Here is a 23,761-nt window from a genome sequence, read left to right as displayed (position 1 = left end):
GACGGCGGCAAGAGGAAAGAATCCAGGTGTGAAGCCTGGAGGGGCTCCGGGGAGAAAAGACAAGTTCTCCAGAGGGTTCTGATTCCACCACTTCTGGTCCCAAGACTGGCAAAATCGCTGACTCAATTTCCTCAGTCTGCTGGAGGAACTGATGTCACACACAGGAGAGAGTGGCTGAGAATTTAATACTTGCAAACGGCACAAACCGTAGATGTGGGTGGTGAGTGACCCCGTGTCTCTGGGGATGGGAGACGAGACGTGGGTCAGATGTCTCAGCGGCAGCCGTAGGCACCCTGCAGGTGCACCTGGGAAGTGGCTCCCTTCAGCCCCAGGGCAGCCCTAAGAGGTAGGCGTCTTGCCATCTTACGCATGGCGACAGACCCAGAGAGGTCAGCCCGGCGAGGCTCACAGGAGGCCAAGCGGCCGAGCCAGGATCTGAACCCGAGCCCTGCTGTGTGCACGAATCCCTCGGACCCGGGGTGTTGTTCTGCTCCCGGAGGTCTGTGAGGGCCAGGCTGGCGCTCGCTGCCCTGGGTTGAGCGCTAGAACCTCTGCCCAGGGTGGAGTCGGCCTGGCGGAGGGAGTCACCCCACCCCCGAGAACCGGGAGGCAGCAGAGAGAGCAGGTGGAAGGGGCTGAAGAGCCAGGTCACAGGTCCTGCGCTCCGGGCCAGAATCCCAGGAGCCAGCGAGCGGCAGAGGGTGGTGGCGGCTCACGGGGTTCCTCGACAGGTGCTCCGGCGGTCCTCACCGTACGTCTATCTACCTGCTGCAGGCAGGATTCCACCCTGCTCGGTCAAGGGATGGGGGGTCAGGCGGCTCACTCACAAGCGGAGACAAGGAAGGGACGAGGGAGCGTGAAAACCCGGCAGCCTTGCAGAACACCCGCTGGCCTCCTGAGGGGTCTGCCTGGGAACCGCCACGCTTTCGAGTGAGTCGAGACACATTCTTTTTAAAAGGGGTTAATCACGCCTTGATCGGTGACTCTCTGCAAGCTGCTGGAAGCCCGGGGAGGATGCCCAAGTTTGGGGGTGGGGAATGCTCTGGAACTCATCTGCTTCCAGCACTTCGATTTCAGCTGAGGGGACCAAGGAGGCCACGGAGAAGGGACGGACCCACAGCCTCAGCCGGTAACGGGCAGAGGCTGGCAACGCTCAGCCACCTGCCTCGGCGGCCCGCTTCGCAGAGCAGCAGGACGACTCCGGACCCTAGCAGTGGTTATGCTGGCCTGGAGCCCGGGTGAGGGGGCCTAGAGCCCGGGTGAGGGGGCCCAGACCCAACGCGACCTTTTCACCCCCACGGGGAAGACTGCTGGACGGTGAGGACAGACCCACTTCCCCGACAGGTTCCACCCCCTCAGAAGCCTGCCCTGGGCACGTGGCACCAGGGTCAGGGACAAACAGATCACAGGGGCATTTAGCTTCACAAATCCGAGGACGGCTCAGTGGGAAGCCTTCCCACTAAGGCAGATGCCCCCGATTTGGCTCTGAAGTCTCCTCCTGAGGGAAGCCAGCTCTCAGCTGCCTGCCCCCTTCCAGCGTCCAAGCTCTGGGCCACAGAGGAACTGCCTCCCAAGCCGGGGCCGCAGAGTCACCCCCGCAGTGCTGGGTTCCTGGGACCGCCAAGCGGAGACAGGACGGCCCCTGACAGCCCAGGCTGGAGCATGGCCTGGTCCTCGGGGCTCACTCTCCGCTGTGCCGGGCTTTGCCCGTCAGCCGGCGGCGCTGGGTCTTGCTCGTACGGGTGGCACTCGGGGGCTTCTTGGTGGAGTCTTGGGCCCGTCGGGGATGTTTCCTCTTGCCCTTTTTGCGACTGTGTGCATGCAGCGAAGCCGTGAGAGCGGAGATCCTGTAGGAGGGTGCAAGGCTGGTGAGGCTGGGAACAAGGCATGGGTGGGAGGCTGGGTGGCGGGGTGACTGATTGCCTGGCTCACGGAGGACGTCGGAACAGGCCTTGAGTGCCGGGAGAACCACATCCATGCCAAAGGCAGCCGGCTCTGACCCCAGAGGCCCCGCCAGCTCCTCAGCTCATGAAAAGGCCTTTACCCCAGGCACCGAAGGCACCCAGGGCTGGCCATTCTCAAGGAGTGGAGGTGGGGGACAGTAAGGAGGGAGGGACTCCTCAACAGGCAAAGCAGAGCGGCTGCTCCAGGCTCCACACCTGCCCCGTGCCACCCGCCACAGGCCAGCGAGAGGCGACTCCAAAGGCCCGGCCACCACTGTCAGCCATGAGGGAGCAGTGTCATAGGGGAGGACAGGCCAGGGCTCACCGCTGGGACAGGAGGGGATCTCTGGACTTCCTGGGTAAGGCTCTGGTCAGCTTCTCCGTGGATGACGCCTCTTCCTCGGACCCGTGCCCGGCCGCTTGCTAAAGAAGCACAGGACAAGGACTGTCACACAGAGTGGCAGGTCGGGAAGCCTGACCCCGAGCAGTCACGGCTATGTCACGTGAGGGCATGGCCTGCCGCTTCGAGGCCTGGCTCGGGGGCTCGGAGAAGGCCGCGGGTGGAAAAGCCACGTGTGCCCCCAAAGCGGGGATCACACGGGGAAGAGCTGTGTTTCAGAGCCTCTCCCCCAGTTTTCGAGTTCTTTCACCTGTGAACGTCTGACCGTCCACCGTAAGCGGAGGCCGGGAGGACCGTGCGGAAGAATGAGCACAAAAGAGAAGGTGAGGGCGAGACCACTAAGGGCGTGACAAGGCAGCAGCTCAGGACTTAAGGACACGTGAACCCGTGACAGGAAGTGTGGTTTGCCTCGTAACCATGTACGTACAGGTATTTCCGTGAAAGGCCCACACAGCCAGGCAGACACAACTTCAGCCGGAAACAAACGTTTCAGATGACACTTAACTGGGAGGCTTTTTGATGTTTTCAATGATGTTCTGCTCTCTTTCCTTTTAATTGTTCACTTGTATTTATTTGTCGAGAGCTGAGGCCGGTTCGCCCGCGTAGCATTTCCTTGTCACTTCCCAAGCCTCTCCCTTCGCTCACACCCCCAGCAGTCGGTGCCCCCGCCCCCGAGGCGAACAGCTTGTGACATGTGACACCAACGGAAGCGGAACACAACACGCTGCCGCTTCGTCCAAAAGCAGCGTTTTCAGTCCGCCCTTTAGTGACGGCTCGGTGGGTCATTAGTCAAGGCGCGCTGAGTGCTTTTAAAAGGGGGGGATCTTTTTTTTTTTTTTTTACTGTTGGTTGCAACCTGCTAACACCTCCCAGCTCAAAGCCTGACAACTTCCGTGTGACTGCTACCGTGCAGCGGAGTGACCACAATAAACGGCGATCTTAGGTGCTTCTCTCGGATTAACCGCTTTTACGCTCACGGCAACCGCCACGAGACAGGCGCTATCACCAGTGACCCCCCCCCCCCTTACTGGGGCAGAAAGGAAAGCTGGCAAGGCAGACACCTGCCCACACCCCCACAGCCGTTCAGGCATGGAACTGGCTTCTGGAAGCCCCAGGGTCAGGGATTTGGTCCGGGCTCTAACGAGCGCCCAGCAGGCAGAGAGCCCCCGGCATTGCAATCCCCAGGACATGGGCCAGCACTCAGCAACCCCGACAAGCCAGTCTGCATCTGGGCCCCTTCCCTCCTGGGGCCGGAAGGTACACCCACCTCGGGTGGGGGCAGTCCAAGCAGGCGGGCCCCCGAGAGGTCCAGGTCGCTGATGGTGGTCACGGTGACCGTGTGGTTGGGATGGTCATACTGCACCGACTCTGTCTTTGCTGTCACCAACCTGTCCAGTTCGTCTGCCTCCTCTGCGCAAGGTGGGCAAAGAAGCGGGTCGCAGCCTCATAGCACAAGTGACCAGATTCTAACCCCCCTCCCAGCCCTGGAGCGCAGCGGCCCCCGCTACTCTATGGGAGAGTGTCCAGGGAAGTCTCCGGCCCCAGAGCCTGGCCTGTGGACAAACGTAAGTGATTCAACTCCTCCCTTGATGCCCCAGGGGGACCTCACACCATCTGGTTCTCATCTAGGACAAACCCGATGTGACCCCAGCAGCTGCTGCTGCCCATTCCCTCTACCCCTAGTCCCTCCAGGCCTCAGAAACTGGGCTTTCTGCTAAGGAATCGCTTTCCCAAGACGTCTGTCCTCCTCGTCTCTGATCCACTCACGTTTAGACGTCCCTGAACACCACCCGTGACCCCCAGGTCACCACCAAGACGCCTAGAGCTAGGGCAGTTGGCTTCTGTGCAGCCCCCACACCTCTCCCCTTTCACCCACCAAGGGATAAAAAAAAAAAAAAAAAAAAAAGCCTAGGCCTGGTCCGGGCAAAAGCTGGGACTTACCCAGAGCCTCCTCTCTCTCTGCCAGCAGCTTCAAGTACTCCTGATGGCGCTAAAGCCAAAAGGGAAGGGAACACAGTGAGTATGGCCTCTCCGGCCAACCCCAGGCAAGAGCACTGCTCACCTCCAGGGTGAGTGAGACCATGTGTGGCTCGGGATGAAACGCTAGGAGATTCCATCCTAAACCTTCTCCAGACCTGGGCCCACCGGGATTCTACCTGTACAAACTGCTCCCCAGGCCTGCCCACACCTCCCCTCATTCCTGCAGATACCCCTATTAAGGCTAACCAAGGCTGTAAATCCCTTGGGAGTCACATATAGAGATATATATATATATATATATTCAGATACATATATATTCAAATATATATACATGCAGATACATACATATATTCAGATATATATATATATACACACATACATACACACACACACACTCTCTCTGTCTCCCTAGTCCCCTTCCTCCCCCCTGTACCTCCTCCCGGAGTTTCTTCTGCTCCTCCTTGAGCCGATGCTTGATCTCCTCAATGGCTGCCTTCTTCCGCTCTACCTTCCGCTTATGGAAGCCGGTCAGGTACTCCCTACAGGAAAGAGGCAAGGGAGAGTCAGGAGGGGACACAAGGAAAGGAAGGCTCACTCCAGGGAGAGAAAAACCATTACTTCTGTACTGCTCCGAAAATTAACACGGGTTTAATTCACGTATTCCTCACAACAACTTGTAAGTAGGTACCAATTCCCAGTTTACAATTGGGGACACTGAGGCACAGAGAGGCTAGGTCACTTGCGAAAGGTCATAGAGAGTGTAAGTTTAGGAAGAAGAGGGAGATGCTGCCTGTTTCCACCCACCACCCTCCAAGGCTCTCGACTTCAAGCAACAGGGCCAGTGGGGGCCCTTCTACATTGCCAAATTCCACTACCCAGGGGATTAAGCCATTTCTAGCAAGGTCACTTTTAATTTTTTTTTTTAACGTTTATTCATTTTTGAGAGAGACAGAGTGTGAATGGGGGAAGGGCAGAGAAAGAGGGAGACACAGAATCCGAAGCAGGCTCCAGGCTCGAGCTGTCGGCCCAGAGCCTGACATGGGGCTCAAACTCACGAACCGTGAGCTGAGGTCGGACACTTAACTGACTGAGCCACCCAGGCGCCCCCTTAGCAAGGCCACTTTTAAGGCCACCCTCATCCAGACATCTGCAAACTTTCCACCGGACTGGCACATTTGCCCAGGACACCTGCCCCCTGGGCCCAACTGTAGGGCCTGTTGACGCCACCCTGTGTATCTTGACGATGCTCCAGCATTTCCCTCTCCTATCTGATCTTGGCTCCTTCTCATCTCTCTAGTGCTGGCTGCACCATCCCCAAACGTTCCGGGGCCCAACACTAGGTTTTTCGCTGACCCGCTACCATATGCCAAAGTGACACTCTGAATGGATAGCATCTGATGGACTGGACGCTGAGGCTCAGGGGTCCAACTCAAGGGTCCTGCGATCGGGCTGGCACACACACCGAAGGAGCTCAGCACACGTCTTGACGAGTGAATACGTGAACTTGAGCCACTCTCATCTCATTCACTCATCACTCATCACCAACAGCTGAGTCTACCGCGTGTGGGGCGGCTGGGCTGGGCTAGGGAGATCGAAGCCACCACTACGAGCCGCCAGCTCCCAGCCGAAGCGCACACAGCAGGAGCAAGGTGCAAAGTGAGCAACGAGAGGGCGGGGCGGGCGGTTCCATTCCCCACGCTGGGGGCCGGCAGCGGCCGCTTCCATTCCGCAGTGGGGGTTGGTGTCGAAAGGGGAGGGGGGGCGGAGGCAACGGGCCACGCCAAGAGGGAGGGGCCGGAAGGGACCTCTGCGGGAGTGGAAGCCGCCCGGGCCAGGCCGTGGCCTTGGCCGGCAGCCCGAAGGAGATCCGCTCCAGGCTTGGCACTCACCGCCGCTTTTCTTCGTCGAAGCTGAGAACGAGCCTCGGCCTCCGGTCGTTGCCATCTCGCTTCTTCTTCTTGTTGCGGCCCATAGCGGTGAGGCCTCCGCCAGCGCGCCGCCCGCACGCCTAAGACACTTCCGGGTGTACCGTTTTTACCCTCTCGGGCGCGCCGCGCACTTAGGCTCCGTCGTTCCGTTCCTCAGGCCCCGCCTTTTAAAGGGGCCGCGGGGTCGGCCTCCCTAGCCCTGCGTTTTGGGTGCTCCCCCTCCGTGATTCCTAACCCCAATCGGTCTCGTAGACTAGCAACAGTGAAAGCGAGGTTCCAGAGCCTAGCACGGTGGCTGGCGTGCAGTAGGTGCTCAGTACGGAGATATTAGTAAACGGGCCAAATATTTCTGATCCTACTTTTGATTCTCATGTCAACTCGTTGGTGGTCTCCCAAGAGCACACTTCTGGGGCCAAACTATCTGGATTAGAACCCTGGTAGTCCACGTACAGCTGTGGTTCTGGACCAATTGCCTTTGCTTTGCCCCGGTTGGCCTATTTGTAAAATGGGGATAATTATAGTGACTTTGTAGGGTTATTGCAAGGCAGTGGTTTTCCAACTTTGGCTTGCGTCAGAATCCCCCAGAGGACTTGCTGAAACACAAATGGCTTTGCACCCGCTTTGAGTTCCTGATTCAGCCGGTCTAGAATGAGCCCCATAATCTGCATCGCTAACACGTTCTCAGGGGTTGCTGGTCCACGGACCACACTTTGAGAACCACGATTCTGAGGAAAGGTGAGTTATGTCACAGTGCGTGTAAGTAAGACATGCCTCGCACGTGTTTGCGACACAAGCCGTCTCCCCTGTCTGTGTGTCAGTTTCCCGGAGCGTGCCATGGGGGTGTAACAGCACATCCTCTACTGAAAATGAGGGCACGCGTGTGAAGGCATTCAGTAGAACACCACCTGCAGGGGCATTTTAGCAACTAGGATTGTATGCCTGAATCCCCTATCTCAGTTCATCTGTGCTGGGTGCCGCAGACAAGCTGCTACCCTTGCTTGTAAAGACTGGCCAGTCTGGCAGGGTCACAGTGCCGGGTCACAGTGCAGGGAGAAGCACAAGAGGCTGCAGGAGGTCAGTGTTGGCTCCTCCAGTGCAGAGGGCTTCTCAGAGGAGGTGACCCCAGAACTAGCTGAGAGTAGGGACAGCGGAGGAATAAAAGGCCCTTAAGACTCCGCCCCCTTCTCCTTTGACAAGTAACGGGAGCCCAGAGAGCAAGTAAACACACGTGCATTGAGTGCCTACTGTGTGCCAGGCACACGGAGAAGAGACGTGTCCTTCCAGCAGACGCAACGTGTCCAAGGTTACAGGGCTACTCTGTGTCCAATCTGGGACTTGAACCTGAGTCTGTGGCCTCGTGGTCCAGCTCCCTGGGCCACTGGCCTGAGGGATCCCTCCCCCAGGAGCTCGCGCGCCCGCTCTGGAGGGCAAGATGCGGACCCTGACCGTGGGTTTTGGAAGGAGCCGGACACACAGTGGGTACCTCTCTCTGTGAATGTCGAACCCATTTCACAAGGGGGCTCTGCCTGAGGGGTTCCATGCTGGGTGCTGAGAGGAAGTTATCCTCGAACCCTGGGCACAGCAGGGGACTGCCCCAATGGTGGGGCTTCAGGGTGATGAACACTTGCCCTTCTGACTTTTTGCCCCTCAGTGGCCACACCCTAATAACACCCCTGGTACCCTCCCTCTGGGTAGAAGCATTGCCCTGGCTCCACTCCAGTGATGCCCCCAGCGATGCTGGGCTTCCTCCTGGAAATCCGGCACTGGGTCTCAGGGCTGCTGCCTGCTGTTTACCAGGTTCCGCTGCCCCAAGCAGACTGGCTATAGATGAAAAGTGCCGCAGGACTTGATAAATCATAACCTTCCCTGGGCTCCTTCCCTCTCCACCGTCCACCCGTTCAGTCTTCCTCTGTGCTGAGGAATGTTCTCGGGGCCTCCCGTGGATTATCTCAGTTGACCTTCCCAACCTCCCTGTGACTTGTGTATAAGTAATACATGCCTCGCACGCTGCTCTCGCCCCTATTATATGGAAACGGAAGCTCAGGCAGGGGAAGTGCCTTGACCAAAGTGTCTCAAGTAGTAAGTGGGGTACAGAGCCATTCCCTGACTTCTGTCCTCCCCGAACTTCCAGCCTGACACAGAGACGGGGACCGAGGAAGGGGTCAGCTGCTTCTGCAGGACCTTGTGTGGGGAGCTCTGGGTGGTTGGCTCTCCAGCCCTTGCTGCCTGCCTGCCCCTGCGGAGCTCTGGGAGACCTCGGGTCCAGAAGCTTCCAGTGCAGAGCGAAGCCTGCCACCTCAGGCAGGCACCGTTACTCCACACTTCCCAGGGCATTTCAGGTCCCCTTGCCCCAGGAGAGGAGACAAGGGCCTAGTACCCCACCCAGACTCCAAAACTTGAGAGCCCTTTATGGCAGCTCATGGTCTAAAACACCTACCCCTCTTTGGATGGGTTTCTCCTTTGAAATCATTTTTATGGTTACTGAGCACCTACTGGGTGCCGGGCACCATGCATTTCTCTACATTATTTCAGCTAATCTTTGCAACAATCCCACAGGGTGGATACGAGTATTTTTCCAATTCGGTGATGAAGCAACCGAGGTTCAGAGAGGTCTAGCAACCGGTCCTAGGACACACAGTGATGGAACTGGGGTTTGAACACAGGTGTGTTTGACTCTGAACCCAGTTTCCTTCCTCCAATCCCAGTGGTTTCATTCCCTATCTGCCCCAGGGCTTTCCTCTGCCCCGTTGTAGTGCCTCCCAGACCTGGTGTATTGTGGGTGTTCAGCCCGCCCAAGGGAGCATCAGTGGGGCTGAACCCCGAGGCCCGGGAAAAGACAGTCCGAGACACTTTCTCCGTTGCCCAGCAGAGGGCGCCCCACCACAGCCAGACTTCCAAAGCCGTTTCCCTTCAGGCGGCCACTCGGGTGCCCCAGGAGAGCCTGGAGATGGGGTGTGGCTCATGGCAGACCCCAGCGTGTGCACTCCATCCTCCTGGGGCCGTCTTATAGGGATGTTCTCCCTAGGGGACCCACTGAGATGGGAATCAGCCACCCAAAAGGGCTCAGGTGCAAATACTGACTCCCATTTTACAGATAGGGAAACTAAGTCTCGGGGTGGAAAAGTGCCACGTGAGTCCCACACCCAGCGCTGCCCGGAGAATGAAATTTGCCAGCCTTTCCCCCCACCTACCACCCCCCCACTGCCCCGCATACACACACAGCTCAGGAGATAGTGCCCTAGGGTTTGAGGGGAGCCCACACCGAGGTTCTGAGCCTGAGTCATCCAAAACATTGGCTCGGTTCTGGGGGCTGTTTCTCAGGGAGGTAGGGGCCTGCAGCAGGGAGCAGGAAGGAAGAGGTGCTGGGAAATGGTCGGTCTGCAGGGTGGCCCGGCCACCAGCTCAGATCCCATCACTTGTGACAAGTAAGTGTGATGGGCTGGGTTAAACACCGCCCTCTGGGGTGACAGAGCCTGGAGGGTCTTGAAGACTGTCCTCTTTGGAAGCCAAGAGGAGAGACACATGGACACCTCATCTCAGGCCGAGTGAGTTCCCTGAATTCCTCTGCCCTGCAGGAGGCCTCTGGGGGCCTAGAGGCTAAGCTGCAAGTCTGCTCGGTTCTCCGCGGGGGTGGGGGTGCTGGCATGGTCCCCTCACACCCCAGTTCCTCCTCTACAGAAACAGGCCAGCAGGGGCTGCCTGGCTGGCTCAGTCTGAAGAGCATGTGACTCTTGATCTCAGGGTCATGAGTTTAAGTCTCACATTGGGGGTAGCGATTACTAAAAATAAATAAACTTAGGAAAAAGAGAAGAAAGAAAAAAAAAAAAAAAAAAGGCCAAGGCCCGTTGCCCAAGCCCATCTTTCCCAGAGTCGGGATGAGGGTCCTGCCCCGGGGCCACGGAACCAGAAGTTTCCAGACTAGCACCCTGGCTGCCCTTACACTCCAGCATTGGGGTATGTGGCCTGGGCCCCACAAAGCTGGGATGCCTGGGGAGCCCCACAGGGCTCAGCTGGGCCCGGTGCAGACCAAGGGGTCCTGTCGTCATGCAGAAGCACTTTCCTCCCCTTCAAATTTGGGTAAGAGTGTCTCGTGAGGTAGTGCAGCAAGGGGAAACTGCTCCCCACCTTGTGCCAGGCATTAAACTTGTCCTGCTTTACACATCATTTCATCTTCCGGACAGCCCTCCGATAGGCTCAGAGAGGTCAGTTAACATGCACGAGGCCACACAGCTCGTAGCCCCACACTCTGAACCAGATCTCTTTCTGGCCCATGAAAGCCAATGAGGGGAGCCTCAGGGATTGTTCCCTCCCCCTCCCCCTGTGCCATCAGATAACCATGGCACGGATCGGATCGGTCTGTCCAAGCCTCTTTCCCCCTGGTTTCATTTATTCGGCATCTTTTGAGCACCTACTGTGTGCTGGGGCTCACTGGGTTGGGAGCTGTTTGAGGATTGTGACTGGGTTTCACTTAGCAGACACCAGTCCCCTCCGATGCACTGAGTTCCCTGTTTGGCCCTGGGGACCCAGGGGAAGATGTCCCTGGCACTTAAGAGGTGTGCACCGAGGAGGTGAATGGAATCGAAGAAAGGAGCGGAGCCTGGGGGAATTGGTGGCAACCCTCTTTCCTGCACCCTCCCCCCTCCACACACACACACACACACACACACACACACACACACACACACACGGGGACACGAGGCTGGGCTAGGGAGAGGACAGGCAGCTGCCTTTATTAGGGGCCATGAGCCGGCTGGCTTCAGTCAAAGGCCATGCACTTGATCTTGAAGTCGCCATCGGCTGCCAGGTAGTTGATGGCCTCCAGGTTGAGGCGGTTGGGGAACTTGAATGTGTGTCCATCTGGCAGCTTGACGGTCAGGTCGGCCTGGTCGAAGGAGATGCACACCTGGCGGGGCAGAGAAGGGCAGTGAGTGGGGTGGAGCTCCGGCTAGGCAGTCATAGCCGGCAGGTCCTGGGCCCTCGGAGAGCTCCTTCCTCAAGGAGCCCTAACAGCAGCCCCACTTCCTGGGCGGGGCTGCTGAGGCTGGGAGAGGGGCTGGCGCTCAGCTCATTGGCCATCAGGCAGCAAGTGAGGGGAGGGAGGGGACTGGGGCAGAGGAGGGAGGGGACTGGGGCAGAGGAGGGAGGGGAGGGTGGGACCTAGGTGTTTAGCCAGTATACCCAGCTCCGCCCCAGCCCACTGCCCCCAGGCCCCAGCCCACCTCTGCGACCGTCCCAGGCTGGAAGGGGAAGGCGGACTCGCGCTGCTCCGCGCCCCAGGCCCCGGCGTCCTTGCTATTACACACGATGGTGTTGACGTCTCCGTGCGCTTCAAAGCGAGGGTTGAAGTGCAGGCACAGGTTGTCCTTGTCTTTGCCCAGGTTCAGCACGAAGCTGGGGGGGAGCAGGGGGCATTGAGGCCTTCTCGGCCAGCAGCAGCCCCCTCAGACTGACCAGTCGGTGCCACTCAGTGCACCATCACTGAGCGGGGAGGCAAGACACCAGGACTCTAGTTCTGGCCCTGCCACGTCCTTGCCATGTGACCTTGAGCAAGTCCCTGGCCTTCTGTGGATTTCAGTCTCCTCATCTGCACAATGGGGGGCAGTACAAGAAGGATCGCTAAGGGTCTTGCTGCACTGACGGCCAAGACTCTTGCTCACCGACGTTAGTGTCCCTTTGGTCAAGGATGGGGACTCCTTCCAGAAGGTGACCTCTGGGAGGGCAAGTGTCCTGTCTGGTATATCTCTGCACTCCCGGTGCCCAGCATGACGACACACAGTAGGTGCTCAATAACGATGGCGCAAATAAACACATAATAACAATAACCGGGTTCATGGGTTCCAGCCCCGCATCAGGTTCCGTGCTGACAGTGCAGAGCCTGCTTGGGATTCTCTCTCTCCCTCTCTCTCTCTCTCTCTCCTCCTCCCCACCCCCACCCCGCTTGCATATACTGTTTCTCTCTCTCAAAATAAATAAACTTAAAAAAAATAATAATAGCAATAATACATTTGCTGAGTGGAGACAATAGCAACACCACCGGGGGTGGGGGGTGGGGGTAAGAATGAAATGGACAATGCACGTGAAATGTACGGCTCTTTCTAACGTCCGCTGGTCACCACCAGCATCCCCGAGAGAGAGAGATCCAGCCTCTCACCTCCTCCACACCACCACCTGCCCCCTCCGTGATAGGGTAAGACTGAAGCTCGGGGACTGGTCCAAGGTCACATGGCTGCTGAGAAACTAGGCAGCTGGCCTCGTGAATGAAGGAAGGAAGGAAGGACCGAAGGGACGAAAGGTTGAGTGAGTGAAGAGCGCGGGAAAGAAGGACCTCCGAGGGCCAAGGGCGGGGCGACACCCCCTCGTTCCCTCTCCCGGGCCCTCCCACCCCCACCCGCGGCCTTGGCTCGCGCGCACAGTGGGGGCAGGGCCAGCCAAGGTAGATGACGAGGCCGCAGCTGGTTTAGCTTAAGAGGCTCCGGCAGGGAGGGAAGGGGGCGAGTATACAGGGGGCGTCCAGACCCCGCGGAGGAAGTGACTCACTCAGAAAACGCCACCGCAGACAACCCCCCTCGCAGCCGGAGGGAGGGGCGGGGCCTGGCCGGCCACGCCCATGCCAGACGCGGGGCCGGACCCTCGGGCTCCAAGCCGCCTGCCCCCGCCCCCCATCCGCACCCCCTCACCTCTTGGCTTCGGGGGCCACCTCGCCCCGCACTCTGAGGCACTCGCCAGGTTTGAGATTCAGGTTGCTGGCGACCAGACCCTGCAAAGACGAGACCACAACCAGCCGGGTTAGAGGACGCAGTGCCCGGGGGTGGGGCGGCGGGGTGGGGTCGTCCCCGCCCGGGATCCTCTGACCCCGCCTGCGGAAAGCCTGGGGAATCGGTAGCAAGTTCTAGACTCTTTCTCTGTGTGGTCCTGGGCAAGTGCCTGCTCCCAACCGGGTCCTTTTCCTATCTGTAACACGACTGAGGTCGTAGAAGCCAAGATCTGAAGTTTTTGCGGTTCGGCTTGAGGATTTTGGATTCAGAGTGGCTATGCTCCATCCCTTGGTTTAATAGATGGAGAGAATCTGAGTCGGAGTGAGTGACACTGCGATTTGGTGGCAAAGGAAGGGGGATGGAGAGGTCCGCCCTTCGGTTGGAAAGGAAACAGCCCGGGGCTGGGCGATCCCCCACCATCCCCTTCGAGCCCCTCGGTGCAGAGAGGGGCAGGGGCTGGAGAAGAGACCCCTAAGGGGCGCAGCCAGGCCCCTCTGCAGAAGGGAGAGTGGCGCACCGGCCGGAGTCAGCAGCCTGGCTGGTTCAGCACAGCAAGATTGAGCGCACAACTTAACCGGCATGAGTGGTTCCTTCTGCCAGAACCGTGAACCCTTTCCCTCGGGGCCTGTGGAAGAGGCTTGCCTCCTTCTCTCTCCCTTAGCACCCACCTCCCAGCATAGGGAGTGGCGGGGAGGGTTACCCAGCCCCCACCCGACTAGCCTGGACAGAACCACCCTCCACCCACTAACCCAGGCAGGCGCCCTCCCGGGCAGCCTGTCTCAGATCCTGGCGACTTTGCAGAGCTCTCTGGAGCAGAGGATGACTCTGCCCTGGCCCAGCGACTGGGGACAGCTGCAGGAGGGGGAGGGGACAGGAGGCTCTTTGGGGTGGAGGAGGGGGAAAGGGACAGCGGCTCGGGCGTCCTTAAAGTGCCTCCCTACCCCACCAGTTGGCCACACCCTTCTCACTCCCACTTATCAGGGAGCTGCAAAATGTCAAACCTTGGCAGAAATAACTGTGCTGTCAGACCCTGGAGGAATTCAGGTAAGTCTGAAGCCAGAGAAGGCCTTTGGGGACCATGGCGCCCACCCCCATTTTACAGACGGGGCCACTGAGGCCCAGAAGAAAGAAGGCCCTTGTTCAAAGCCACACCCTGGGGACTAGAACCCAGATCATCTGCGCCTACTCTCCTCTGTCTGCCCCCACGCCATCCCTGGGCCTTGGAGCGGGGTCCCCGCACTCACGCAAGCCATGACTGAGGACAGGAGGATGTTCCTGCGGACTGCGGCACCAGCGGTCTCAAGACTCTAGGAGAGAGATGGGCCCCCGGGGCCGCTCCCACCCTTTTAACTGGACCAGACTCCGGTGAGTCCCGCCCCCCTGGGCGCCCAACCAATTGTAAGCCAGGACAGAGAAGGGGGCCCCACTGGAGGCGGAGTCAATGGAATTTTGAAGCCCTTCGGGAGCAGAGGTGACCAATCGGAGCGGTAAACCCCCTTCTCCTTTAACCACTCCCCCGGGGTCCAGGCTCCACCTCCCATTCTCCTTCATCCCTCCCCACCCCCCACCCAAAAAATTGTGCTGTGGCAGGGATTGGGGGAAGCCAATGGAAAATAGTTTGAGGATGAGTTAGGCACGAGAGTTGGCGGGAAGGGGGCCTAGGGCCAGCAGGCCGAGCTCCGGGGGTAACCAGAGAAGATGGCTGAGGGGATACAGGGTCCTTCAGGGAATTAGAATTGGGGTTCTTGAGGCTGCCCTGGCAGGGACCAGGGCGTGGCCGCGCTGCAAGGCCTCTGCAGAGAGCCCAGGACCATTAACCACAAGGCCCTGGCCCCACCCGGGGCCTCCCCCGGAAGCAGGGATTGTGGCTGAAGTTCAGGCTTCTCGCTAGCGCTAAAGAAAGGCTGGGCCGGGTGCCAGGCCTGACGCTGCCTCCGGGGCTCAGGCCTCAGGCCTCAGGCCTCCTGAGGGGCCTGCTGGGGATCTTCCAAAAGCCCCTGCCTGACAGCCTCCGGCCTGAGAGTCAGGCCTGGGAGGGGGCCCGGGATGGGCCGAGCCGTGAAGGGTTGGGGTCCCCCCTCTGAACATCCCCCGCTTCTGCTCTCTTCCCATCTGTCTCTCCAAGGCTAGGCACTGCCTTTTCTTTCTCTAGTCATTTAGCAGATATTTTACTGAGCATCTACTATGCGCTGGCCTGTGAGGAGTCAAAGGTGAACTCCATCCAGCCCCTGCTTTCAGGTAGCACACTGCGGGGGCCGGACCTGGCCATGAACCTGAGTAAGCAGCATGTTGCTGGCTCTAAGGGGAGTCATGAACAAGCACCGTGGTGCCGAGGAGACTGTCCAGAGTGTGAAGAAGGTGGGTTTTGAAGGACGGATGAAGAAGGAGGGCCTGGCTTTCCAGCGTGAGCAAAGGCGCAGACCGGAACAGTGAACATCTGGGCATGGCTGGAGTTTGGGGTATGTTGGGGAAAGATGGGGCATGGGGCCGGGAGGCCAACAGTACGTGGATCATGAAGGGCCTCTTTAAGGGGCTTGGCCATTGTTTTAACTGAGGGTGCTGGGGAGCCATAGAAGGTTATAGGGAAGGTGAGTATTGAGGACAGACACGAGTTACAGGGAAGATCGCTGCAGCAAGAGTTGAGGGTGGATTGGAGGGGTGCTCACCTCATACCCAGGAGCCAGGAGGAGAGAGGGGGATGGGGAGCACTAGGCAAGGTGGGGCACTTGCTCGGAGAGTTGTCCTTGGGACCTCCTTCTCCGCATTGCCATCTCCCTTCTGAAATTGCCAGCACCGAAGATGTGGACCAGGAGGGACTCACATCTGGAGGCCAGGCCCTCCGCTGCCCCCCCCTCCACCCCACCTTCCTCCGGATGACTGAAGCCCACCCCTGGCACAGGAGGAGTGGGAAGGGGGGGCTCATTGGTCCTCGACGCAGGCCGCCCCCTGTCTGAGCCCATCACCCCTCGGAGACCAAGCCTCCGAAACCAACCACAGCTGTTTCAGTTTTTCCTCCAGGGCCTCTCCTAAACCTCAACGCAGGGAGGGGGTGGGCGGAGCCAGCTCCGAGGCCTTTCCTGTGTGCTTCCCCTCCAAGGGCCACGGACACCCTCCGCCTGATCGAGCAATAGGGGCATTGGAGGAGTCCTGGACCGAGGAGCAGAGGTGGTTCCGGCACAGTCCTTTCCTGGCTGCGTCGCGTGGGTCTGGCTGGCTGTCCCAGCCCAGCAGGTGGGCTCCCAGGGCATCAATTGCTGCTTCCCCCAACTTGGAAGACAGGCCCAGCACCACGAAGCGTTTGCTGTTGGACGAGGGGCTGCTTTATTCTCCAGGGTCTGGCCAGCTGAGGGCTGGTAGAGAATCAGCATGGCGTGGGGAACAGGCCTCCAGAAAGGCCCCTCTGGGAGTCTGGGGAGTTGGAATCCGGTCCCAGCCCTGCCACGCCGTCCCCCAGGGCATCCTGGCAAATCAGTCTGCCCATCTGTAAACTGGGGAGGTGAAACCCTGCTCTCCTACCCAAGGTTGCTACGGGGGGGGGGAATTCATGTCTGTGGCACTAAATAGGTGATCCCCCCCCCCCGACCCCTCCCCCCCGCAATCTCAGAAGGTTTTAGCTTCCCTCTTGTCTCTTTCTAGGCTGAGCTTACCTTTCTGGGGTCAACACCTCTGGGAAGTCTCCCTCTTACCCCCACCTGACCCCCAACAGTCCCTGCCTGCCTATGCTGGAGCAGGGAGTCTCTCCAGATTCCAGTGTCCCCTGTAACGCGGGTCATGGTTTTCCCCGGTGGGGGCAGGGACCAGGTGCACTGTGTGTGCCGAGCTCCCGCCCAGTCCTCGGGGCCTCCTAGCGACGGCACCCACTTATCTGCCCGGCCATGTGCCCGGCGCCTTGCTTTCATACATTATCTCATTTCATCTACACCTCCCTCCTGCCTGATGCTTGCCAGCTGGGATGTACCGCACAGGGAAGCCGCTCCGGGCCCTGAAATGAACGAAGCTGGTGACAGAATCGGGAGAAGGGAGGCGAGTCCTCATTTGGGGGCTGCCTGGCTGTGACTGCGGCCAAGGACCTTACCCTCGCGGAACCTGTTTCCAGGCCTGGAAAGTGGGAACGTTAGCATTCACTGACTGGCTGCAGGATTACAGAGGTGATGTGTGGGGGGGCTCCACGTTAGTTCTCTCTTCTGCACCCTCAAGGCCAAGGCTCCCCACCGGGGGGGGGGGGCTCTCCTTCTCCCTCACTGCTCTGCAGCAGAGGCAGTGAACTCTCTGGAATATTCCCCCATTCTAACAGGCAGCTCTACAGGCTGGACCTTGGCCGCTGCTGTTAGAAATGAGCTCAGGGGCGCCTGGGTGGCGCAGTCGGTTAAGCGTCCGACTTCAGCCAGGTCACGATCTCGCGGTCCGTGAGTTCGAGCCCCGCGTCGGGCTCTGGGCTGATGGCTCGGAGCCTGGAGCCTGTTTCCGATTCTGTGTCTCCCTCTCTCTCTGCCGCTCCGCCGTTCATGCTCTGTCTCTCTCTGTCCCAAAAATAAATAAACGTTGAAAAAAAAATTTAAAAAAAAAAAAAAAGAAATGAGCTCAGCACCTCTGGACAGGGGACCCAGGCCAGCGCGGCCCTTCCCAGACTGCCGACTCCTGCCCTGTCCTGCCCGCTCCTGCCCTGCCCGTGTGAAGGCAGTCCCTCCTCTAGCCGGCAGTGGCAGGGAGGGCTGCCAGACGCATTGAAACACCATCCACACCCCTCAGCCAACCTGACTGGCCCAGCCTGGGGATGGTGGAGGTGACCAGAGCAGGCTCCGAAGTCCTAGAAGTCAGAGCAGGAAACGACCCCAGAGATTCTGCACCTGATCTGCTCCCTCATTTAAGGATGGAGCAGAAGCCACCCAAAGAGACCGGCTACTTGGCCAAGGTCACACAGGGAGCTAGGGCTGAAGTGACTTCCGTCTATGGAGCCAAGGAAAGAACGTGATCCCGGGATACCTGGACCTCAAAAAGTGACCTTTTCCGGGGCGCCTGGGTGGCTCAGTCGGTTAAGCGGCCGACTTCGGCTCAGGTCATGATCTTGCGGGTTTGTGGGTTCGAGCCCCGCGTCGGGCTCTGTGCTGACGGCTCAGAGCCCGGAGCCTGCTTCGGGTTCGGTGTCTTTCGCTCTCAGCCCCTCCCCCACTTGTGCTCGGACTCTCTCTCTCTCTCAAAACTAAATAAATGTAAAAAACAAGTGATCGTTTCCTCCTGCTCCATGAAGGGTAGAAGGGACTGTGGCAGGGTGGGAGGATGCCCCCTAAGCTCAGGCACTCTCCCAGCCTCCACTTACCTTGCCCATCCGTCTTACCTCCCTGCCTTCGTCTGCTGCCCAGACAGCCACCTCCCCACACACAGTGGGCTTCTGTCACTTTTGCCTTCCCACCTGGTGTCTGTCCCCCTTCTGATTACAGGCCCTCACTCGTCTTTGGGGAACTACCTCTCCTCTCCCAGGAGGTCTGGGTGGGGTTGAGGCCCTGCCATTCATTAGCCCTCTAGGGCTCAGGCATGAGTCTTTATTTTTGTAACGTTTTCTTTTGCCATAATTATAGACTCGCAGGAAGCGGAGAGCTCTTTAAGAGCTTAGAAAATATTTGAGACCTGAAGAGAAGAAATGTATTGGCTCTGGAATGGTAAAACTGGAAAGCTGAAACGAATCAACGTTTACTGTATTCACGCTTAAAACCTGGTGGTGGTAAAAACAGAAACATTTGGAAACAATTTTCTTGGGTTGAATTTTCTTATTTCAAAAGTGTGTCCAAGTCTTCCTAGAGGTTGGTCACTCCTACCTTAGATCCCCATTGGCCAAATAATGTCTCAAACAAACATATAAAAATACTTTGGAAATGCATAGCAACCTCCCCACCCCGCCTATATTTAATGTGGGACTTAAGGGAAGGGGGTTCATTTTAATGTTTTCTAGAATATGCCTGGGGCCTGCGTATCAGGAGAGTTTTTGGGTGGCAAGTAACAGAAAACTCGACAGAAATCATTCTAAAAACTATAAAAAAAATGTTTATTAGAGAGAGAGAGAGAGAGCGCGAGCGAGCACAAGTGGGGGAGGGGCAGAGAGAGAGGGAGACACCGAATCCGAAGCGGGCTCCCGGCTCTGAGCTGTCCGCACAGAGTCCGACGCGGGGCTCGAACTCACAAACCGTGAGATCATGACCCGAGCTGAAGTCAGACGCTTAACTGACTGAGACACCCAGGTGCCCCATCAACAGAAATCATCTTAAAATTACGGGAAACTTTCACATCACAAAAATCTGGACCGAGGAGGTTTCCGTGGCAGCTGATTCAGTGGCTCGATGAAATCATCCAGGATCTGGGTTCTTGTATGATTGTGGAGCATGGCTGCGGAGACAGTCCTAGCTTTTCTATGTGGCCATAATCCAGGACTAGTCCTTGCCCCTAGGAGAGGCCAGCTAAAGGATTTGGGGTGAACAGTGTTAACATCTGCAAAGTATTCTCAAGTGAATCAGTGCAAGATATATACAAAGGGTGATTGAGCAAATTGGTCAAATATCGACAACTGGGGATCCAGCTTCATTATCCCACTGCTGCACCTTTTCTGCTGTTTTGAAACTTCTCTAAACTAAAACTTGGGGAGTCAGGGCACCTGGGTGGCCCAGCACGGAGCCTGCTGGGGATTCGAGTCTGTCTCCCTCTCTCTCTGCCCCTCTCCTGCTCATGCCCTCTCTCTCTCTCAAAATAAACATTAAAAAAACCCACAAACATTTTTTTCTGAATTAAAAGTTAGGGAAGGGGCACCTGCTTGGCTCCAGTAAGCATCTGACTTCAGCTCAGGTCATGATCTCCTGGTTTGTGAGTTCGGGCCTCGCATCAGGCTCTCTGCTGTCAGCACAGAGCCTGCTTGGGATCCTCTGTTCCCCCCTCTCTCTCTCTGGCCCTCCCCAGCTTGTACTTCCTCTTTCTCAAAAAGAACATTAAAAAAACAGTAAAAATAAAACTTGGGGGGTATGAGATAATAAGAAATGTATATTTGGTCTCTGACCCCAGTTCCTACCAGTGTTCCTAAGACCCTTGGGATTTCCTAAGTGACAAAAGAGCTGGGAACGTCTTTTGTTTTAATGTTTGGTCTTTGACTCAGGTGCCTGACACAGAGCTCCTAAATCCCTTGGAAGTTCCTGGCAGGCATACATCACCCTAACTCCATGGGGAGAGAAGTTCCTGCACTTGGGACCCTTCTGGACCTTGCCCTGTGCATCTCTCCATCCAGCCGTTCATCTGTATCTTTACATATCATTTATTATATAATAAACCAGTAAACATAAGTGTTTCCCTGAGTTTTGTGAGCTGTTACAGCATATGATTGGATCTGAGAAGGGGGCTTTGGGAACTTCCAATTTATAGCCAGTCGGTCAGAAGCTCAGGTGACACCCGGGACTTTCGAGTGGCATCTGATGGGGGGGGGGGGAGGAGGAAGGCGGAGGTGGGGGGAAAGGGAGTCTCATGGGACTGGACTCTTAACCTGTGGACCTGTGGAGACTTCACTAACTCTGGGTGGTGCCAGGATCGAATTCTAGGACACCCAGTTGTCCACAGAAGGCTACAGACTTCCTCGGTGCAGGAAAACCCATACATCTGGTGTCAGAAGTGTTCTGCGGGTAGAGGAAACAGCTTTCCCTTTTAGGTGGTGTCGGAGAAGTGGGATTTGCTAGAACCGCCCAGGCTCATGGAAACATGTGGTTTGGGAAGAGAAAGGAAGGGCAGGGATGAGGAACCTTCGGTTCCCGAGTAGCCGAGGCGCCACGTGGCAGCTGTGTGGTGCTGAGTTACTCATGGTAAAAGTTACCCATGGAATTTAGAGACGACTCCAATTCGCGGGGACTTGGTCTACTGGACATATAAGGAAATGAGGGAAAAGCCACACACAGGGACCATTCCTCGGTTGTGGTTCCTCTGAATGGCGAAAATGAAATCAACAGAGTGCTAGGCGGGAAGGTGATGCTAGGCCGAGCTCAGGTTTCAGTGAATCTGAGCTCCTGTCACTGGCCTCACAGCCACCTCCAAAGGGAAACATCATGCAGTCACCAGAAAGTCCCTCTAAGGCCTCTGGTCACCAAGAAGGTAGCGGATGGGGGTGGAGGAGGGAGACAAAACCGGGAAACTATGGACACCAGAGAGTATAGTGGGAAGGAGTTGTTTCATTTCGTGGATTGGGGTCATCAGCTTCCTGAGAGATTAACTGGGAATCCAGGTGAAGGGCATATGGATGTTTATGGTACTTTTCTTGCACTTTTTCTGCTGGTTTAAAACTTTTCTGGGGGTGCCTGGGTGGCTCAGTGGGTTAAGTGTCCGACTCTTGGTTTTGGCTCAGGTCATGATCTCCCTGTTCATGACATCAAACCCCGTGTGGGGCTCTGCATGGACAGCACGGAGCCTGCTTGGGATTCTCTCCCTCCCTCTTGCTCTGCCCCTCTTCTGCTTGTTCTCTCTCTCTCTCAATAAAGAAACATTAAACAACAAACTTTTTTTCTGAATTAAAAGTTGGGGAAGGGGCACCTGGCTGGCTCAGTTGGCAGAGCACGGGACTTTTGATCTCAGAGTTGTGAGTTTGAACCCCATGTTGGGTGTCGATTTCTTAAAAATACCATCTTTAGAGTAAAATTAAAATTGGGACGCTGGGTGGCTCAGTCAGTTGTGTCCACTCTTGATTTCAGCTCAGGTCACGATCTCAGGGCTGGTGAGCTCGAGCCCCACATCAGGGTCTGTGCTGACAGTGTGGAGCCTGCTTGGGATTCTCTCTCTCTCCCTCTCTCTCTGCCCCTCCCCCTCTCGCTGTCTCTCTCTTTCTCTCTCTCAAAAATAAATAAAACAAACTTAAAAAATTAAAATTAAAAAGTTGGGGGAAACAGCCAGCCCCAAGTTCTTCCCACCTTTCTGCTCTGCCACCTGAAGTGGAGAAGTCTGTTGGGTGGGTCTCATGATCACAGAATGGCTGCCAACAACTTCCGCACCCAAAGCCCAGAAGAGTGTTTCCCTCCTCCGGCCATGTTCTTCTTTTCAAAATATTTATTTTTGAGAGGGAGAGAAAGCATGAGCGGGGGAGGGGCAGAGAGAGAGGGAGACAGAGGATCTGAAGCAGGTTCTGAGCGGACAGCAGAGAGGTGGGCGTGGGGCTCGAGGACCCGGAGATCATGACCTGGGCCAAAGTCGGAAGCTTAACCGACTGAGCCACCCAGGCACCCCCAACCATGTCCTTCCTTGAAAGTGGGGCAAACATTCCCAGGATCTCCCAACAGCCCTCCCCTCATGTCCTGTCGGTCAGAAGTGCACCGCAAGTCCACGGCTAAACCAATCACTGGATAGCCCGGGAATCAAATAACCTTGATTGGCTCAGACTCAAGCTTTAAACCAATCAAGAGTCACTTCCTGGGACTGGGCTGCCTCCTCCTTCGGATTCACAGGCCACCCTAGGCTCCGCTCAAGGAAGTCAGGTTTCTGTCCACTAGGGACGGTGGGGAGGGGCCTCTAGGTCCGGAGCGGAGCCGGGAGGTGGGCACTCCTTGGGGGCGTGGGGGGTGGGGTGGCGGGAACTTGCCCCAGGCTAGCCAAGAACTCTGCTCTATCCCCTCCGGCGCAGGTTCTGAGATGGGCATGTGGCTTCAGCCCTTGGATGTCGGTCGGATGAGCACAGCTAAAGGCGGGTGCACCTGGAGGGCTGGAGCACCTCGCAGGGGCCGACAGTGAACTCCTCATGCCTTAGCCAGGCCGAGCTGAGTTCCTGTCACAGCCAGAAGTCCCCGCGAGGGAAAATGGGCTCTGACTTCGTGATGCAGCCGGGCTCAGTCAGCACTTTCTCTTCCCTAGAAGAACCACCCTGGAGAACATCGCCTAGACCTCGCACCTCTCGCTTTACACAGGAGGGAACAGGCTGAGCGGGAAGGCCTTGTGCAAGCTCGCGACAAGCCAATCAGTGACAGTCAGGCCTGGAGCAATCGTGACACCCTAACCCCCCGCCCCCCGCAGTGAGCTGGCTGAGGGGCTGCGGGCCGGGGGAGTCACAGGAGCATCCCAGGCGGGAGGGGAGCCCGAAGGTGGGTGGGATGGGGGTGTAGGATCTCACCTGAGCTCCCGGAGAGCCAGGACCTCCTTCCTCTCGGGTCTCTGCAGAGGGCGCTGTAGCCCCCTGGAATCCGCTAACGGGAGTTCAAACCCTGTCTCAGGAGATCACGCTTTCTAGACGTGTGCTGCTGTGTAAATTAACACCGCCATTTCTGATCCTCATTCCCCAAGAGGCAAAAGGGGCTGAGCGATACAAACTGGCTGAGTTTTCGGAAGGACTGAAACACATCAGGACGTAAAGACCCAGCGGGGCATCAAGCGCTACTGGGCTGAGGTAGGACAGGGAACAGGAAAACACTCCGCGGGGGCGCCTGGCTGGCTAAGTGGGTTAAGACGCTCACTCCTGGTTCCACCGTGGCTCAGGTCATGATCTCACAGCTCGTGAGTTCCGGCCCCACGTCAGGCTGTGTGCCGACAGCCCAAAGCCTGCTTGGGATTCTCCCTCTTTCTCAGAACAAATCAATACATCCAGAAAAAGAAGAAAACGCTCTGGGACCGGGGTGGGTCATTTCCTGCGGAGGAAGGTTGCCAAGCCGGCCAATGCTGTGGAGACCCGGCTCAGGCGGGGGGGGGGGGGGGGGGGGGGGGGTGGGGTCCTCCTCCCGCCCCGTGGCCCACACACACTCGAGGCCACACAGGCTC

General features: G+C 57.5%; 2 protein-coding genes, 1 long non-coding RNA gene and 1 other non-coding gene across 6 annotated transcripts; 1 reads left to right on the top strand and 3 right to left on the bottom strand.

The window, feature by feature from the left end:
• Positions 1-166: 166 nt before the first annotated feature.
• Positions 167-6,362, bottom strand: NOL12 (nucleolar protein 12). 2 transcript variants are annotated; one of them, XM_047065343.1, is made up of 6 exons: positions 6,213-6,362; positions 4,757-4,862; positions 4,285-4,333; positions 3,611-3,753; positions 2,269-2,366; positions 167-1,847 (listed from the first exon to the last, which is right to left on the bottom strand). In XM_047065343.1, the coding sequence occupies exons 1-6, from the start codon at positions 6,293-6,295 to the stop codon at positions 1,682-1,684; spliced, it is 645 nt and encodes a 214-aa protein (XP_046921299.1). In that variant the 5' UTR covers positions 6,296-6,362; the 3' UTR covers positions 167-1,681. The 2 variants fall into 2 exon arrangements, with proteins under 2 accessions (XP_046921299.1, XP_046921300.1); XM_047065344.1 differs by lacking the exon at positions 6,213-6,362 and adding an exon at positions 5,677-5,757.
• On the bottom strand, positions 3,034-3,162 carry LOC124502805 (small nucleolar RNA SNORA21). The gene has a single exon (XR_006960053.1). It is a non-coding gene; the product is annotated as a small nucleolar RNA SNORA21 (small nucleolar RNA).
• LOC124501304 (uncharacterized) lies at positions 3,747-20,325 on the top strand. 2 transcript variants are annotated; one of them, XR_006959732.1, is made up of 5 exons: positions 3,747-3,908; positions 5,621-5,979; positions 14,109-14,371; positions 15,245-17,154; positions 20,142-20,325. It is a non-coding gene; the product is annotated as an uncharacterized LOC124501304 (long non-coding RNA). The 2 variants fall into 2 exon arrangements; XR_006959731.1 differs by lacking the exon at positions 20,142-20,325 and adding an exon at positions 17,301-17,345.
• LGALS1 (galectin 1) lies at positions 10,957-14,353 on the bottom strand. The gene is made up of 4 exons (XM_047065345.1): positions 14,251-14,353; positions 12,929-13,008; positions 11,471-11,642; positions 10,957-11,154 (listed from the first exon to the last, which is right to left on the bottom strand). The coding sequence occupies exons 1-4, from the start codon at positions 14,257-14,259 to the stop codon at positions 11,008-11,010; spliced, it is 408 nt and encodes a 135-aa protein (XP_046921301.1). The 5' UTR covers positions 14,260-14,353; the 3' UTR covers positions 10,957-11,007.
• Positions 20,326-23,761: the final 3,436 nt, after the last annotated feature.

Source organism: Lynx rufus, unplaced genomic scaffold (genome assembly GCF_022079265.1).
Source record: "Lynx rufus isolate CCGP_SWC_20201006 ecotype Redwood Valley unplaced genomic scaffold, mLynRuf1.p SCAF_7, whole genome shotgun sequence".
In the NCBI taxonomy this organism is placed as follows: domain Eukaryota; kingdom Metazoa; phylum Chordata; class Mammalia; order Carnivora; family Felidae; genus Lynx; species Lynx rufus.
Note: the sequence above shows the minus strand (reverse complement) of the source record. Positions and strands in the feature narration are given on the sequence as shown.

Bases quoted from the DNA above. Each gene is read 5' to 3' on its own strand.
- NOL12 (XM_047065343.1), bottom strand. From the start codon at position 6,295: ATGGGCCGCAACAAGAAGAAGAAGCGAGATGGCAACGACCGGAGGCCG. The intron at 4,863-6,212 runs GTGAGTGCCAAG...TCTTTCCTGTAG, and splicing joins TTCGACGAAGAAAAGCGGCG to GGAGTACCTGACCGGCTTCC. The intron at 4,334-4,756 runs GTACAGGGGGGA...TTTTGGCTTTAG, and splicing joins AGAAGAAACTCCGGGAGGAG to CGCCATCAGGAGTACTTGAA.
- LGALS1 (XM_047065345.1), bottom strand. The intron at 11,643-12,928 runs GTGAGGGGGTGC...GCTCCCCCCCAG, and splicing joins GTGGCCCCCGAAGCCAAGAG to CTTCGTGCTGAACCTGGGCA. The intron at 11,155-11,470 runs GTGGGCTGGGGC...CTGCCCCGCCAG, and splicing joins AGCCTGGGACGGTCGCAGAG to GTGTGCATCTCCTTCGACCA.